Source organism: Stegostoma tigrinum, chromosome 20 (genome assembly GCF_030684315.1).
Source record: "Stegostoma tigrinum isolate sSteTig4 chromosome 20, sSteTig4.hap1, whole genome shotgun sequence".
Classification (NCBI taxonomy): Eukaryota; Metazoa; Chordata; class Chondrichthyes; order Orectolobiformes; family Stegostomatidae; genus Stegostoma; species Stegostoma tigrinum.
Genome location: NC_081373.1, coordinates 13,927,409 through 13,942,604, shown reverse-complemented (window position 1 = coordinate 13,942,604; position 15,196 = coordinate 13,927,409). Strand labels below are relative to the sequence as shown.

Genomic DNA, 15,196 nt, shown 5'->3' with positions numbered 1-15,196 from the left:
GAACTGCAGATGCTGGAGATTCCAAGATAATAAAATGTGAGGCTGGATGAACACAGCAGGCCAAGCAGCATCTCAGGAGCACAAAAGCTGACGTTTCGGGCCTGGACCCTATGAAGGGTCCAGGCCCGAAACGTCAGCTTTTGTGCTCCTGAGATGCTGCTTGGCCTGCTGTGTTCATCCAGCCTCACATTTTATTATCACTGATCAACTGTCCCTGATTTAGGAGATTGTGCTAACCTGTTTCTGGGCCAGGCTTTCCTTCCTGTGTTTTGTCCCTGATTTTCTCTGCTTCCACAGTCTGAATATCTGTGCATTCTTCAGAACTGGCAGGCTAGAGTTTTGGGCCTGTCCACTGGGTGCCTGGAATCAGGGTTAATTGCATGGCTGTAGTAATTTCACTTGAGTCAAGGACTGAGGCCAATACCAACAAAGCTCTACCTAGGTACCTTTGTACCTAAGATGGCTCTGTAAGTGGCAACTTATAAACGTTTCACTGTACTCATTTGAGTATGTGACAATAAAGCTCATTAAATTCCCACCACAACCACGTCACGACCCACACTGTCCCTTCTCTTTAAAACCAGTCAATCACCATTGGCTGAAACACCACTGGCAGCACCACTGTTGCTTCATGAAGGATTTCTCCCAACAAGGCCTCATGACTTTTCTCATGCAATCATCCCAAAATGCTTCATTAACTATTGCCCACACCCCTATGGCAACCATCTCGACTGACGTGAGCCTAATTCTCCCACTTCCTGGAGGCACGCATCACTGCTGGTATGTAAAATTGGTGGTCTAGAGGACTTTAAAGAGATTTTGATCAATTGGGTCAATGGGCTGAGGAGTGGCAGGTGGAGTTTAATTTGGATAAATGCAAGGTAAAACAAACAAGAGCAGAACTTAGACAATTGATGGTAGGGCCCTGGATAGTGTCGTAGAACAGAGAGAGACCTAGGGATTCAGTTACACAATTCTTTGAAATTTGCGTCACAGGTAGATAGGGTGGATAAGCATGCTTGCCTTCATTGCTCAGACCTTTGAGTGTCAGAGTTGGGACATCATGGTGAAGTTGTACAGGACATCAGGAAGGCCTCCTCCGCAGTACAGAATGCAGTTTTGGTCACCCTGCTATAGAACGGATATTATTGAATTGGAGATGGCTCAGAAAAAAATACTTATCAGGATGTTGTCAGGAATGAAGGGCTTGGATTCCAAAAGTAGGCTGGAACATTTTTCACTGGAAAATGGGAGGTTGAGGAATGGTCTTATAGAATAAAATCACAAGGGACATAGGTAAGGTGAACAGGAAAGGTCTTTTAGTCTTTTCCCCAGGGTAGGGGAGTTCAAAATTGGATGGCATATTTTTTAAGGTGAGAGAAGAATGATTTAAAAGAGTCTCGAGGAGCAACTGTTTCTTGCAGGGAGAGTTTTATGTGTGGAATGAACTGCAGAGGAAGAGGTGGATGCAGGGTCAGTTACAACATTTAAACGGCATTTGGATAAGTACATGAATAGGAAAGATTTGGAGGGAAATGGGCCAAACACAGGCAAGCGGGATTAGTTTAGTTTGGGAACATGGTCATGGTGAACCAGTTGGCACAAAGGTCTGTTTCTACGCTGTATGACTCTATGCTGCATTATATGGTCACTGTGATCTCAACCTTCTTTAGGAATACTCAGCAGTGTAGTGGGAAAGCCTATGACCTTCTCTCCCACATCAGGACAAGTATCACTATTTTCCATTATCTCACATTAGCGGAGGATCCTGACTGCCCCAAATGACCAAACGATTGGATTGATTTCGAAGCTTACCCTTAATTTATTGTGCCAGGATCCTAAATGAATAATATCTCCCTTGATATGACTGGTACTACTCCCTTTAGACTCTGAGGCATTGCTATTTGGGGTTGAAGCATATGCAATGAGTTTGCCACTTATGCAGCTGGCACAAGGTGACTGACATTGCACAGTGCCATATAGCAATATGTCCACCCTCTTGACTGATCACTGTCGACCACATTACAAGCTGCCTGGATCTGTATCTGCACTAAACTACAAAGCAATGCAGCAGCACTGCAAGCCTTTAAACTCTAGCTGAAGGCAGCAAACCACAAAAAGTCAAAGCAAGCACTGATAGTGTGAGCAGGCACTAACTGAGTGAGTGCTGGGTGTGCAAACAGCCAAAGATGCAACCTCAGATACCATGCCAAATAGGCATTTGTCCCCATCTATAGGCCTCTTTCCACTCAAGCAAGAATCTCATCTTGACATCTGAAATTCTGCTGTTTCAGACAGCAGGAACGACCCTCCTCGTCTTTCAATGCAATTCTCTCAGGCCACAGACCACAATATTCTCATGCCCTGAATGATCTGTCCCATGTAAAACTAAAATGGATGTGAACTGGGAATTGATCCTGCACTTCGTTTCAAAAGTGTCAATAACCAGCTCCATGTGTGTTGCAACACTGCCTAGTGAATTCACCCTGATGGGGCCTATTCTTCTTTAACCCAGTCAATACAGTGGCTAATTATGACTAACTTCAGAATGGAGGCCATGAGGAACCAGATGGGAGCAGTTTGTTACAGTAGTTGGGATCTGGATTGCACTGCCTGAAAACAGCAACAGAACAGATTCAACAGGGACTTGCAAGAACGGAATTGGATAAATATTAGACAAATGAAAAAACGGGTTGGAACAATGGGAAAGAAAAGGATGATTGGAAATGATTGGTTAGCTTTGATCAAAGAGCCAGCATATGTACACTGGGCTGAATGGTACCCTTTTGTGCTGTAATATTCCACTTCAAATTTAGCTTCTAATGACATGTATAACAAGCCTGTGTCCTACATATTGTGCTAATTCAATTTCTAGAATAGCACAAAATTCTCATCATATTTCTCAAATTAAATTTATTCCCTGCCAGAAAATCCTCTATAAATAGTAACATGTGACCCTCTATAAACAGTAACATGTGACACTAGAACTACAAAATAATAAAGCCTTGAGAATGAATACTGCAGTGTTTAACAATAATTGCCCTCCAAAAGGCTCACACAATTTAATGGGTACTTACTCCAGTGAAGCTCAATACAAGCGGGAAGAACAGCACCTCATTTTCTGCTTGGGAATTCTATAGCCTTCTGGACTCAATATCAAATGCAACCATTTTAGGGCTTGAGGCACCTTCTCCCCTGTCCTTAGCCCAAGTCCCACACAGCAGGCCTTGTTATCACATGGCCTGCTATTACACACGACCCATTGTTAGCTATCAATAGTCCTCAATGGTAGCCATTCACTCTCCTAGGTTGATTGTTATCGAATCCTTTATCTGTCTAATTGTTCCTCTCTCTCTGGATTCTAACACCACCTATCATTTAAGCCTTACACCCGCACACCCACTTTTGTTCCTAGCTACCATCAGTTCGCAGGGTCACTGGGCCCGAAATATTAACTCTGATTTCTCTCCACAGATGCTTCTAAATGTGCTGACCTTTTTTTTTTGTTTTTGCTTCTGATTTACAGCATCCACAATTCTGTTTTTAATGGCCAGTAATGTGTTTACTGTAAAATCATAATGTTTCATTCACATGGTCTGGTTTGGATCTCAACAAATTGCTGATGAGGAAAGTTAAATTCTAAACTTTACCTGAGTCCTGTGTTGATCAAATCTGGAAAGTACCTGAGAATTTAAGTTGCAATGCCTCGCAGGATGCCAAAGAGTGCTTTCTGATTCAGCAGGACAGTATGAAAGAACATGCAGTGGATGACATTCAAACTATTTGTGCTGAGGTAACCTAACTCAGGCAGAAGTGGCAGTCAGGGATTGCTTTGATTGACACGAGGACTCTTTATTTGATGTTGGGCTAGGCAATATGGTTCAGTGTTCCCCATGCTGATTGCTATTCACTGAACCCAGTAGGAAGAATGAGTGGGTTATGAATATTCAAATTGTAAGCAGAAGTAAATCATTCGGCCTCTTAACCTTGCCTTGCTATTCAATAAGATCATGGCTGATAAGACAGTAACCTCAAAACTAAATTCCTGCTACCCCAATAATTTTTCAGCTCCTTGCTTAATAAGAATCTATCCACCTCTGCCTTAAAAAATATTCAAGGGCTCTGCTGCATCTACCTTTCAGGAAGTGAGTTCCAAAGACCTGAGACTCTGAGATTGCCCTGTGTGTTTAATCACAGAGCCCCCACCCCAGTTCTAGATTTTCCTATAAGATGAAACATCCTTTCCACATCTATCCTGTCAGGTGCCCTCAGGATCTGAAATGCATCAAAAAGGTCGCCTCTCACTCTTCCGGACTCCAGCAGATACAAGCCTAGCCTGTCTGACCTTTCATCTACGATTCTACGGCCTCCCGAAAATATACAAACTGGAAGTACCCCTTAGACCCATAGTCTCCCTACCAGGCGGGCCATCACACAGATTAGCCAAGGAACTATAAAAGGAGACTCAGGCACCTGGTCCACAAGTCACCCCACTCTATCCACTCAGTCCAAGAATTCCTCAACTCCATCATAAGGATAGATGATATTGGTTGATGTCACTGCCCTATTCACATCAAAGGCAAGGGAAATAATGACAGCACCACTGGAACAAGAACGAGACGCCAGTGAAACCATCTCCACAGACAACATGCTGAAACTACTGGACCTATGCCTCACCATACAAATAAATCAACGGGACACCCATGGGATCGCCTATCTCCAGACTTATAGCTGAGGCAGTGATGCAAAGACTGGAAAGGACTGCCCTTCCGCTATTCCAACCAAAACTACGGATAAGCTACGTGGGCAACACCTTTGTCATCATTAAACGGACCAAACTAGTGGAGGCACACAAACTAATAAACACCACTCTCACTGGTACAAAATTCACCAGAGAGGAGGAGAAGAACAAACAGTTCCCATTCCTGGACGTCATGGTAGAGTGCAAGACAAATGGGGAACTCCAAATGAAAATACACAGAAAAGCCACACACACGGACCAGGTACTGAACCTCAACAGTAACCACCCTAATACACACAAGTGAAGCTGTGTGACAACACTATTTAAACGGGTAACAACACACTGCAGCAACACAGAACTACACCAAGAGGAAGAAGAATATTTCTTCCAGGTTCTCAAAGACAATGGATATCCAAAAAAACTGGGTCAGAAGATGCCTACACGATCAACATCAGGAAGATACTACACGTCCCGACACACTCAACACATTACCCTACACCAGGAACACATCGGAACTAACCACAAGACTCCTACAACCGCTGGGCAGAGTGGCACACAAATCCACATCAACCCTATGACAACTGCTCACCCGAACCAAAGACCCATTCCCCACTATAGACAGGACCAATGTCATCTATAAGATGCCCTGCAGAGACTGTGAGAAACACTACAATCGGACAAACAGGAAGAAAACTAATACCAAGAGAACATGAACACCAACTGGCTACAAAAAGACACGACCGATACTCACTCATCCCTACACACATGGACAAGGAGAACCACCAATTCAACTGGGACAACACCAAAATCCTGGGACAAGCTGAGCAGAGACAGGGCAATAAAATGTGAGGCTGGATGAACACAGCAGGCCCAGCAGCATCTCAGGAGCACAAAACAGCCTCTCTGATGAAGGGTCTAGGCCCGAAACGTCAGCTTTTGTGCTCCTGAGATGCTGCTGGGCCTGCTGTGTTCATCCAGCCTCACATTTTATTATCTTGGATTCTCCAGCATCTGCAGTTCCCATTATCACTGAGCAGAGACAGGCATGGGAATTCCTACAAACCTGGTACTCCATGAAGAAAGCCATAATAAACACATAGAACTCGACCCCACGTACACTCCACTATGAAGGAAAACTGGAAGTGAGGCAATCCAGCTCAACAGACTAGAGTTTAAAAACCAGGTGGGAAAACACACGGGCGCTTCATCGGAGGCTGCACTGATGATGTTACCCACCACGGTAATGAAATGTCTGTGGAACAACAAACCCGCTCGGCGAGCCAACCAACCACAAAATCCACAACCCGAGCCACAAATCTACTCCAAAACCTCAGTCACCCTTCAACATAAGGCAACATGCCCATTCCAAGTATCCATTTGGTAAACCTTCTCTAAGCTGCTTCCAATGCATTTCTGCAGAATTTTCCATCAGGTTCAACCTGGTAGTATCCTTAGTTGAGAAGCTCATAGACATTCATTGTCGATGGTCACACATAAAGAATGGCTACATGGGTAAGGAGGGTACTTGGCTCTGAACAGCCGTGATTCAGTGACCCAAAAAAAATAGTTGGTACTCTGAAATTAAGGAAGTGCTACTCGTCATTTCACAGTTAAAAGGCTGTGGTTCAGATCCCATGTCAGGTTGCACACTCAATGCAAGCTGACACTCTGATGAATGAATGATGGGAAGGTCCGCACTATTGAAAATGCCCTCTTTTAGATAAGGCATTAAAGTGAGCTCGACCTACCCTCTCAGATGAATGTGGAAGACCCGACACAACATCTGGAAGAGGAGCAGGGGAGTTGTCTCAATGTCATGGGCTCAGTATTTATATCTCAACTAGCACCTGGAAAGAGATGACCTGGTCATTTATTAAATTGCTCTCTGTGTCAGCTGGCACAGTGGCTCAGTGGTTAGCACTGAAGCCTCACAGCACCAGGGACTTGGGTTTGAATCTAGCCTTGGGTGACTGTCTATGTGGAGTCTGCACATTCTCCCTGTGTCTGCATGGGTCTCCTCCAGGTGCTCCGATTTCCTCCCACTGTCCAAAGATGTGCAGGTTAGGTGGATTGCCCATGCTAAATTGCCCGTAGTGGTCAGGGTTGTGGGGGTTATAGGGGGATGGGTCTGGGTGGGATGTTCCAGTGGTTGGTGTGGATTTGTTGGGCCAAAGGGCCTGTTTCCGCACTGTAGGGATTCTAATTCTAAAAAAATTTCTAATCTTGCGTGTGCAAATTTCCTGTGTTACAACATTGACAAGACTTCAAAAGGTACTTCTCTTTTGACTCTATTCCTTGCTCAAATGAGTCAGTGTGCATTATTCGTTGGGAGAGGCAATAGGGTAGTGGTGTTGCCAGTGGACTGGTAAGGGTTGAGGGATCCCACCTTTACTAGCATTTTAGGCAGAGAGTTCCAAATACCCACCATTCTTTGAGTGAAAAAGATATTTTGCTCAATTCACTTTTAAACTTCCTGCTCCATACCTTAAAGCTCTGTTCTTCATTATTAGTCCCTCTACTAAGAAATATTTCTTTCTATTCACTCTATCTGTGACTCTCATAACTTTATACACCTTAATCAGATACCCAACCAACATGCTTGGGTTATTATTGACCAGAAATTGAACTGAATTAACCATATAAATAAATAGTGAAGTCTTGTGGCACAGTGGTAGTGCCCCAATCTCTGGGCCAGAGGATCCAGCTTCAAGTCCTACCTGCCCCAGATAAGTGCGAAAGTATGTCTGAGCAAGTTGAATAAAATAACTACAGTAATAAAATAACTACATGGCCACAAAAGCAGGTCAAAATTAAGGAGTCCTGCAGCAGTTAACTCACCTCCTGACTCTCCAAAGCCTGTCTACCATTTACATTATGTTTGTGATGGAATACTCCCCCGCTGTCTGGATGGGTGCAGCTCCAAGACCCAAGAAGTTTGACACCATTAAGGGTGAAGTGGCCAAATTGATTGGCACCATGTCCATAAATATCCACTCTTTTACCTTCAGCACATAGTAGCAGCTGTGCGTACCATCTACAAGATGCACTGCAGAAATTCACCAAGGCTCCTTAGACAGCCTTTCAAACCCATGACTTTGATTGAGAAGGACAAAGGCACCAACTGCAAGATCCTCTCCAAGCCATTCATCATCCTGACGTGGAAATAGATCACCATTCCATGAGTGTCACTAGAGTGTCAAATCCTGAAATGCGTTCTCTAACAGCATTATGAGTTTAGCTACAATAAATGGATTACAATGGTTTAAAAAGTCAGCTCACCATTAGCATCTCTAAGGCAATTTGGGATGGTCAATAAATGCTGCCCAGCTAATGACTCCGACATGAATAAACTAAATTTTCCTAATGTGCAAAAATGACCATAAAAGAACTTACATCAACAATATTCTGACAACATTGCATGTGGAGCAGAAATCAGAAGCTATTAGGTCAGAAAGCCTTCAATCAGGAAAAAGAATGGTTCCAACAAGTATTCTGTATCCCTGTAATTTTGTGATCGAAGTTCAAGGAATAAATGGACTGTCAGGAAAATCATGACAGTCAGTTCCTGAAGATGGAACTGGCAGGTGTCACATCATGGACCATACAAGATTCACTTGCATTTATACATCACCTTTAACACAGAAAATATTCCAAGGCACTTTACAGGAAAGTTATCAAACAAATGTGACACTGAGCCATCTAATTACATAGCAGAACATGATAAAAAAAAAGCCTGGCCAAAAAGGTAAATTTTAAGAAAGTTCTTAAGGTGCGACATTGGGGGAGAATTCAAGACTCAGGACCTTGGTAGCTGAAGGAATGGTCACCAAATGGTGGAGAGATTGGAATTAGGGATGTACAAGAGGCCATATTCGGATGAATGTGCAGATTTTGGAGAATTATCCAACAGGAGGCGATTACAAAAATAAGGACAGGTGAGAACAGACAGGGATTTGAAAACAGGGTGCCAATTTTAAACCTTCAGGTTAATATAGCTCATGGAGTTACGGCCTTGGCAGCAGATATTTGGATGAGAAGCCAATGCAGCATTTAGATAACACACAGTGCCATATAGCAGGATTGAGGCTTTGAAACAGCAAAATTTAAATCATACTTAACAGTGGGACAGGGATTGAAGTCACCCTGTCATGAGTTAAACATACCAGAAACTAGTTTAGCTTGTTTAGAAGGATCAGCACTTTGAGCCTGTCTAAGATCAGGCACATTCTTGTTGGGCCACAATGGCACAATATTTACAGGGAAATTAGAGCAATAGGTGGGGATTCTGGTTTATAAAGATCTCTGTTGATAACGATCGTTTTAGAATATCTGTACCCTCTTGAAAAAAGAATTGTGTGTCATCTTTGTTATCCATTTATAACAATATCCAAAATTCAGAAAATACATTTATGTATTTAGGACTGAAGTTGTTTTTTTGGCCGGGGCGGGGGCGGGGGGGGGGGATAGCGAGATATTAGAAATTAACTTGGCTCATAAAACAATTGCATCAAGTATGAATGCAGAAAGTAAAAAGGAAGTTTAAAACTAGTAGCCACAAATATGAGGCATTAATAATTCAAATAAGGAATTCAGTGGCAACTTCTTTTTTCAGGAATAGTGTTAACGTGGAACTCAATGCCACAGGCGTAATAGAGGTGACTAATGTAGGGACCTTTATGGGGAAGGTGCATAAACACAAGGAAGGAAAGGAGAAGGATCTGCTGAGGGTTAGACCAACTTAGAATGGGAGGAAAGTTGAGTGGAGCAAAAACACCACAGACATGCTGGGCTGAAAGGCTTGTCTTTGTATTATTAAACCAGTAAGTGATGACAAGCTGGCAGTCTGCTCCAGCAGTCTTTTTAACTGCATGGCAATGGGTTTTATTCTACTGCACACTGACATGGCTGAAATGCTCTAAACTGCAAATTATAATCAGTACCATGTGAAGTTACTTTGCGAAAATTCCAACCCTGGACCAAAGGATCACAAGTACACAATGTCTACAATTTGAAATTAAATGTTATTAATCACACTCCACTGATAGCTGGCGTATTGGTACAACAGAGGCAGATTTAGCCTATATTACCCGAGCTGTACGCAGAGGTGCTTAATGGGGACATGTGGATAAGGGACCTTGAGGTGCATTGTCAGTGTCCTTACCTCTGAGCCAGGAGGCCCAGGTTCAAGTTCCACCTGCTCCACTGGTGTGTAACAACATCACTGAACAAACTGATCAGAAATATCTAGAAGGAGCTTCTCTCTGTATATCAATCCCAGCAGTACCTGTTATGGGAGTGCTGAATGGGACAGGACACAGGAATTGAAGGTCGCAACAACAAAATTTACTTGAAGCTGGAGGAGCGCTCTGAACATTGGAATAACATCCTAAACCTTTAAAGATGTGCAAAAGCAGCAGGGACTGAAACTTACAATCCATTTAATTGTATTACAGCGACAACAAAACATTCCCAACGACCGTCTTTACTCTCAGCAACTGTGTAACCATCAGCATGGCCAAAAGGAAAAGAGACACAAGAATCATTGTTTAGAGATGGGTTATTGTTCAGAAGCAAGAGTGATGGCTTTTGCTCTTTGCAGGTATGCATGAAACAATTGCAAGAATCAGCCCAACCGCTTCCCTTCCATCAATGGCATGAACTCTTGCTGTGCAATGAATGCACAGGACTCATTACCATTCAGCAACTTTTGAGATTTTCAGTGGAGGTGGCAACTCTTGGAAGATTCCCCACTGCATAGTGACTCACAGCAGTCTCCAATTCCATCTTCACAAGACATACCTACACTTTCACTTAGGGGATGGAATAGAGGGAACCAGAAATTCATTGACCTTGACTCGGAACAGAAATCCTGGCTACACCCACCCCCCGAAACAGAGATTCTGCAACTGCTTTCCTCAATCAGCTTCATCTATACAGAGGACCCAGCCATGTCAGTCTTATGAACTGAATAATAAATGTATTTTTATATGGTATAGCCAAACTGAGATACACGGACAGGTTATAAAACTAGACATGGTAAAGCAAAATTTCAAGATTTGATTATGAAGATTAATATTAACAGCTGGAAATGCCCCACAAGACAGAACTGCCCAAGGCGAATGACTGTCCTAAAGTTTATGTAAAACTCTTTGGGAAACTGGAAAAGCAGCAATTTCTGTTCTCAATTTTCTCTGTGACAGAGTTCATCCGCTGCGTGAATCATTCTTTGGTACAGTTACTGAGTAGATTTAAAAAAAAGCTTAGACGCACTTTGCCCCACTTCACCTCAGGCAACTAGGTCGGAGCAACACTGCAATAGTGAACGTGTAAATATTAGCTCACTATGTTGTGAAAGACACAATGAATATTACACTCAGCCCTTAAACTATCTATTGCATCTCCAAAAAATTGTACAATGAGGGTAAAGCATTCTGATTACAGGTCTATAACTGGGATTGGCATAAAGTTTCACACAAGGTCCATCAGTAAAATGTATAACCCTGGTTATAACACCAGAGAATTAAACCAGGTAAGGAATTTCAGCTCTACCGAATCCTCTGATGATCACCCCTTCTTGCTTCGTCAGACAATGGCCATTTGTCCTATATCTGACCAGCCACATCATATCGACTGTAACCTCGAAGGGCAGAAACGAGGAGGGCAAAACTTCGAGGTTCTGGTCCTGGCTTGCAATCTCTCAAGCCATTTATGTACACACTGGACAGATCTTTTTTGGACATCACATTGGGGCTGAATAATGCTTCTCACTGCCACTCTGAAGAACACAGGTAACCAGTGCACATATCACTGTCAGACAGGCCCTGCCACACGACTGGCTGTGCATGATTTAAGCCGCAGATATTTTGTTAACCATAACAACATGATGCAGCAATCTTGGTCGAACCCAATACGAAGATAATCCTCATGAGAAAACACAATGGAAAACAAAAACATCAGCAGTAAATACAAATTAAGATAAATAACACATCCATTTAATCATTTCTGTACATTACTCAATGTTTGTAACATATGACTCAATGGTGCGCTTCAATCTTACAAACTCCATTTCTCAATCAAGCCAGGTATTAACCAAATGAAAACAAGGATGAGGAAGATAACGCACAAACAAAATCTCCAGGGCAAGCTCCAGCAGAACAACTTAATGCCTGCTTCAAAGGAAAGGTGCCTTTGTCAGAGAACTGAGCAGGGTCACTTCTGTGGCTGCATTCCACCCAGCATTGCTTGTCCTGGGACAAATACCACCTCTGATCTGCCTGCTGCGTTAGCATATCTGAGAAATATTATCAGCAACAGGGATTGAGTTTATGAAGATTATTGCTCTCAGTCTCTGATTGGGCATCACCCTGGGTATGTACAGCTATATTATAAAGTTTCCACATTTCTAAACAGGATAATATAAATTGCACATCGGGGAAATTTCTGACTTGACCACCAAGCAAAAAGTGCAAACCATTTCGTATTTCAGTGCTTGTACCGTAGTGCTCACAATATCTTGTTTGCCTCCATGCTAGGTTCAATGTTCAGAGTGTTGGGCTGATCAGCTGCTTTCTTCTGCCTGGGAGGTGTGGGTGGAGGGAAGACCAATGTCTTTGCCCCTTCAGCCATGCCTATCCCTATCCACTGTTGATCTTCATTCTGTGTCAGCACTTTGGTGAGTAGTGGCCGCAGCAACCCGACAGTCAGCTGGTTACCGTCACTCGAGTACGGCCCAGATTCACAGGTCGAGGGCACAGATCCCAGGACGATGTCCAATATGTCTGCAGTCGTGGTATCCTCAGGGCACAGCTCCCAGATCTCCTCCAGGTAAGGATCCAGAGCTCGATGCTGGGAGACCTGGACCAGCATGGCAGCAAAGAGCTCCTTTTTTAGCAGAGGCCCTTGTCGTGAGAACCTGCTGGTGGCCTCTACTGCCCTTTGCCACATTCCCCGCTCAATCAGAAGCCGAACCGCTTGGATTATTGCATTTGGCCTCTTGCTGCACAGCAGGAGTTCAATGATTGTTTCGGTGGGATCTCCAGTCCCACCACTGCAGGGAGATGGGATGACTGACAAAGCCCTTTTGTATAGGGGAATGTTCTCCAAGCTGTCACTGTTCCCATAGTTCCGGAAAGTGGCCAGGTGCTGCTGTGTCAACTCAATGAACATTGGCAGCCACTTAGGATGGAATTGGTACAGCAGACGACAGATCAGTTCAAAAACTGGAACAGCTCCATTGGCGGTGGGTGACTGGTCTGGTGGGACACCTGGGCTCAGTATCACTCTCCAGAGGTCAGCTGTAGCTCTGGCAGAGAAGGATCCTTCACTATTCTGGTGCAGGTGCAGTGTCCGTTTAACAGCCTTCCATGCTTCCCTTGGGAACATGTTGAAAATGGAATTTAAGTAGACCAGAGCTTCTCTGTCAAGCTGGCAATGCAGCAACCTCTGAATCTCCTGTTCAGTTATTTCCTCTACGTAAGCAGCCACCTCAATCTCTGAACCATTTACCAAGCAGGACTTGGCTTCCTCCAAGTTGACATAGCTTTGTATTTCCCCAGCCATGACGCTGTGCAGTTTGATATAGGCTTGCTGGTTATAGTGGCCAGTCTTCCTGAGATAGAATTCATTCTGCAAGATGGAGCAGAGGGTAAGAGGTGCTTGGAACACTGCCTCACTTTTCAGCTTCTGCACTGTTAATCTGCTGCGGCTCAAGCTCCTTTTCTGGTAATACTTGCAAGCTTCCTCCAAGACCAGCTGTTCCAGCATCTCCAGGACCTGGCTGCTTCCTGAACAGAACCCCAACTTGATGTTAGAGTTACTGGGATGAATACCAAGGGAATAAATGCCATCCTCTGCCAGCAGTTGGATCTCACCTGTTTCCCAGTAGGGTATGAGGGCCAGCGGCTGGACTTCCAGAGTTGCCTCCTCCACCAACCTACCTGTCTCAGTGTCAAAATGTTGTAATGTCTTGCCCAGTGTACAGGCCAGAGAAGTCCCACATAGTTCCATCATCATCGAGCCGTCAGCTGCTGGGCTCTGGCTTAGGTGGCACAAGAGCCGAACGGTCCCATCATTTTGGATCAAGCTGACTTCTCCGCTGGACTCAGCCACTAGAAGTCCAGTAGGGCAGGGGGACACCGCCCGGATTTCCAGCAGCGGGAGGGAAGGCAAGATGCCGGCAACATTCGCCACAAGCCTCGTGAAATCAGAGTCCTCATGGAGCAGCCTCCTGGTGCTGAGGGGTCCTCGGGCCAGGCATGTGATGGTCAAGGTATCTTCTTGGGGGCTCCAGATCAGGATGAACTTGGACAGGTTGTGCATGGTGCAGTTACTAGGGATATGGCAGTTGCTGGGATTGCTAGGGGTGGAGCTGTTGCTAGGGATGGGGCAATTGCTGGGATTGTTGCTAGGGACGGGGCTGTTGCTAGGATAGGGCCTGATGCTGGGGAGCAGGTAGACGGCCTCGCCGGCTGCATGCAGCCTGTAGGCTGGGCCGTTGTGCATGAGGGTGCGGACAGCGCCCATGGTGGGCCCGGGGCGCAGGCTCCGGCTGCAGACGAGGTGCCGAAGGGGTGCGGAGGGCTGGGGCCTCTCTTCGCACCAGCTGATGGAGTGCCCGTCCCAGGCGGCCGACAGCAGCCGAGCCTGGGGACTGGAGCAGAGTTCGGCGGCCTGCAGCAGCTGCCAGCCCTCGGCCTCCCGGTAACTCCAGAGCTCGGTCCGACCGCGCTGGGTGATGAGGGCGGCGGTGGAGCTGCCCGATCTCTCCGGCTCCCCACTCCCCGGGCCCGGCCTCTCCAGCTCCAGCACATCGAGCAGCTGTTCGGGCCCGGGGAAGCTCCTGTCGAGGGGTCTGGGAGCCGGGCCTCTGGCCGGGCTGGGCTCGAAGCTCAGCAGCCGGTTGTCCCGGGGTAGGTGGAGAAAGAGGCGGCGGCGGGAGCAGCAACGGAGCCGGGCACGGGGCTGGGGCTGAGACTCCTCCCGGGAAGCCGCCCCGGGCCCCGGCCGCAGGAACTCTCGCAGTTGCTGATGCCGAGAGTAGCGGCTGAGGCCGGAGAGGCGGCGGAACCTCATCCCACCCGGGCCCGGGGGCATGGAGACTCTGGCCAGTGTCGGTGTATGTCTCTCTCAGTCCGGTGCCTAGATTTCTATCGCTCCTCACTCTCTTTGGATCTGAGCAGTTTCCGGGTCAGAAGCTGCATCCAATCAGCCGGCACAGGATGATCCCAGTCAGCCCAGCCCCTTCTGTCCGCACTGACTCTGAAACCACTTCCACAGCCTGCTCTGCAATTATTTTCTTCTCCTTTCGGAGTATTTATTAATTGTGTTTTTAAAGTTTCGATTGAATCTGTCTCCACCTTTCAGACAACACAGCCCAGATTATCAAATCTCGCTGTGTCCTAAATATGAGTTCCCTTTTGGTTCACATGCCAATCACTTGAAACCCCCCTCCTTTAT

At 45.5% G+C, this 15,196-nt stretch overlaps 1 protein-coding gene across 1 annotated transcript; it reads right to left on the bottom strand.

Annotated features, from left to right (window-relative positions):
* Positions 1–10,268: 10,268 nt before the first annotated feature.
* On the bottom strand, positions 10,269–14,981 carry LOC125461783 (BLOC-2 complex member HPS6). Its single transcript, XM_048550981.2, has one exon. It carries the CDS (start codon positions 14,831–14,833, stop codon positions 12,245–12,247), a length of 2,589 nt encoding a protein of 862 aa, XP_048406938.1. The 5' UTR covers positions 14,834–14,981; the 3' UTR covers positions 10,269–12,244.
* Positions 14,982–15,196: the final 215 nt, after the last annotated feature.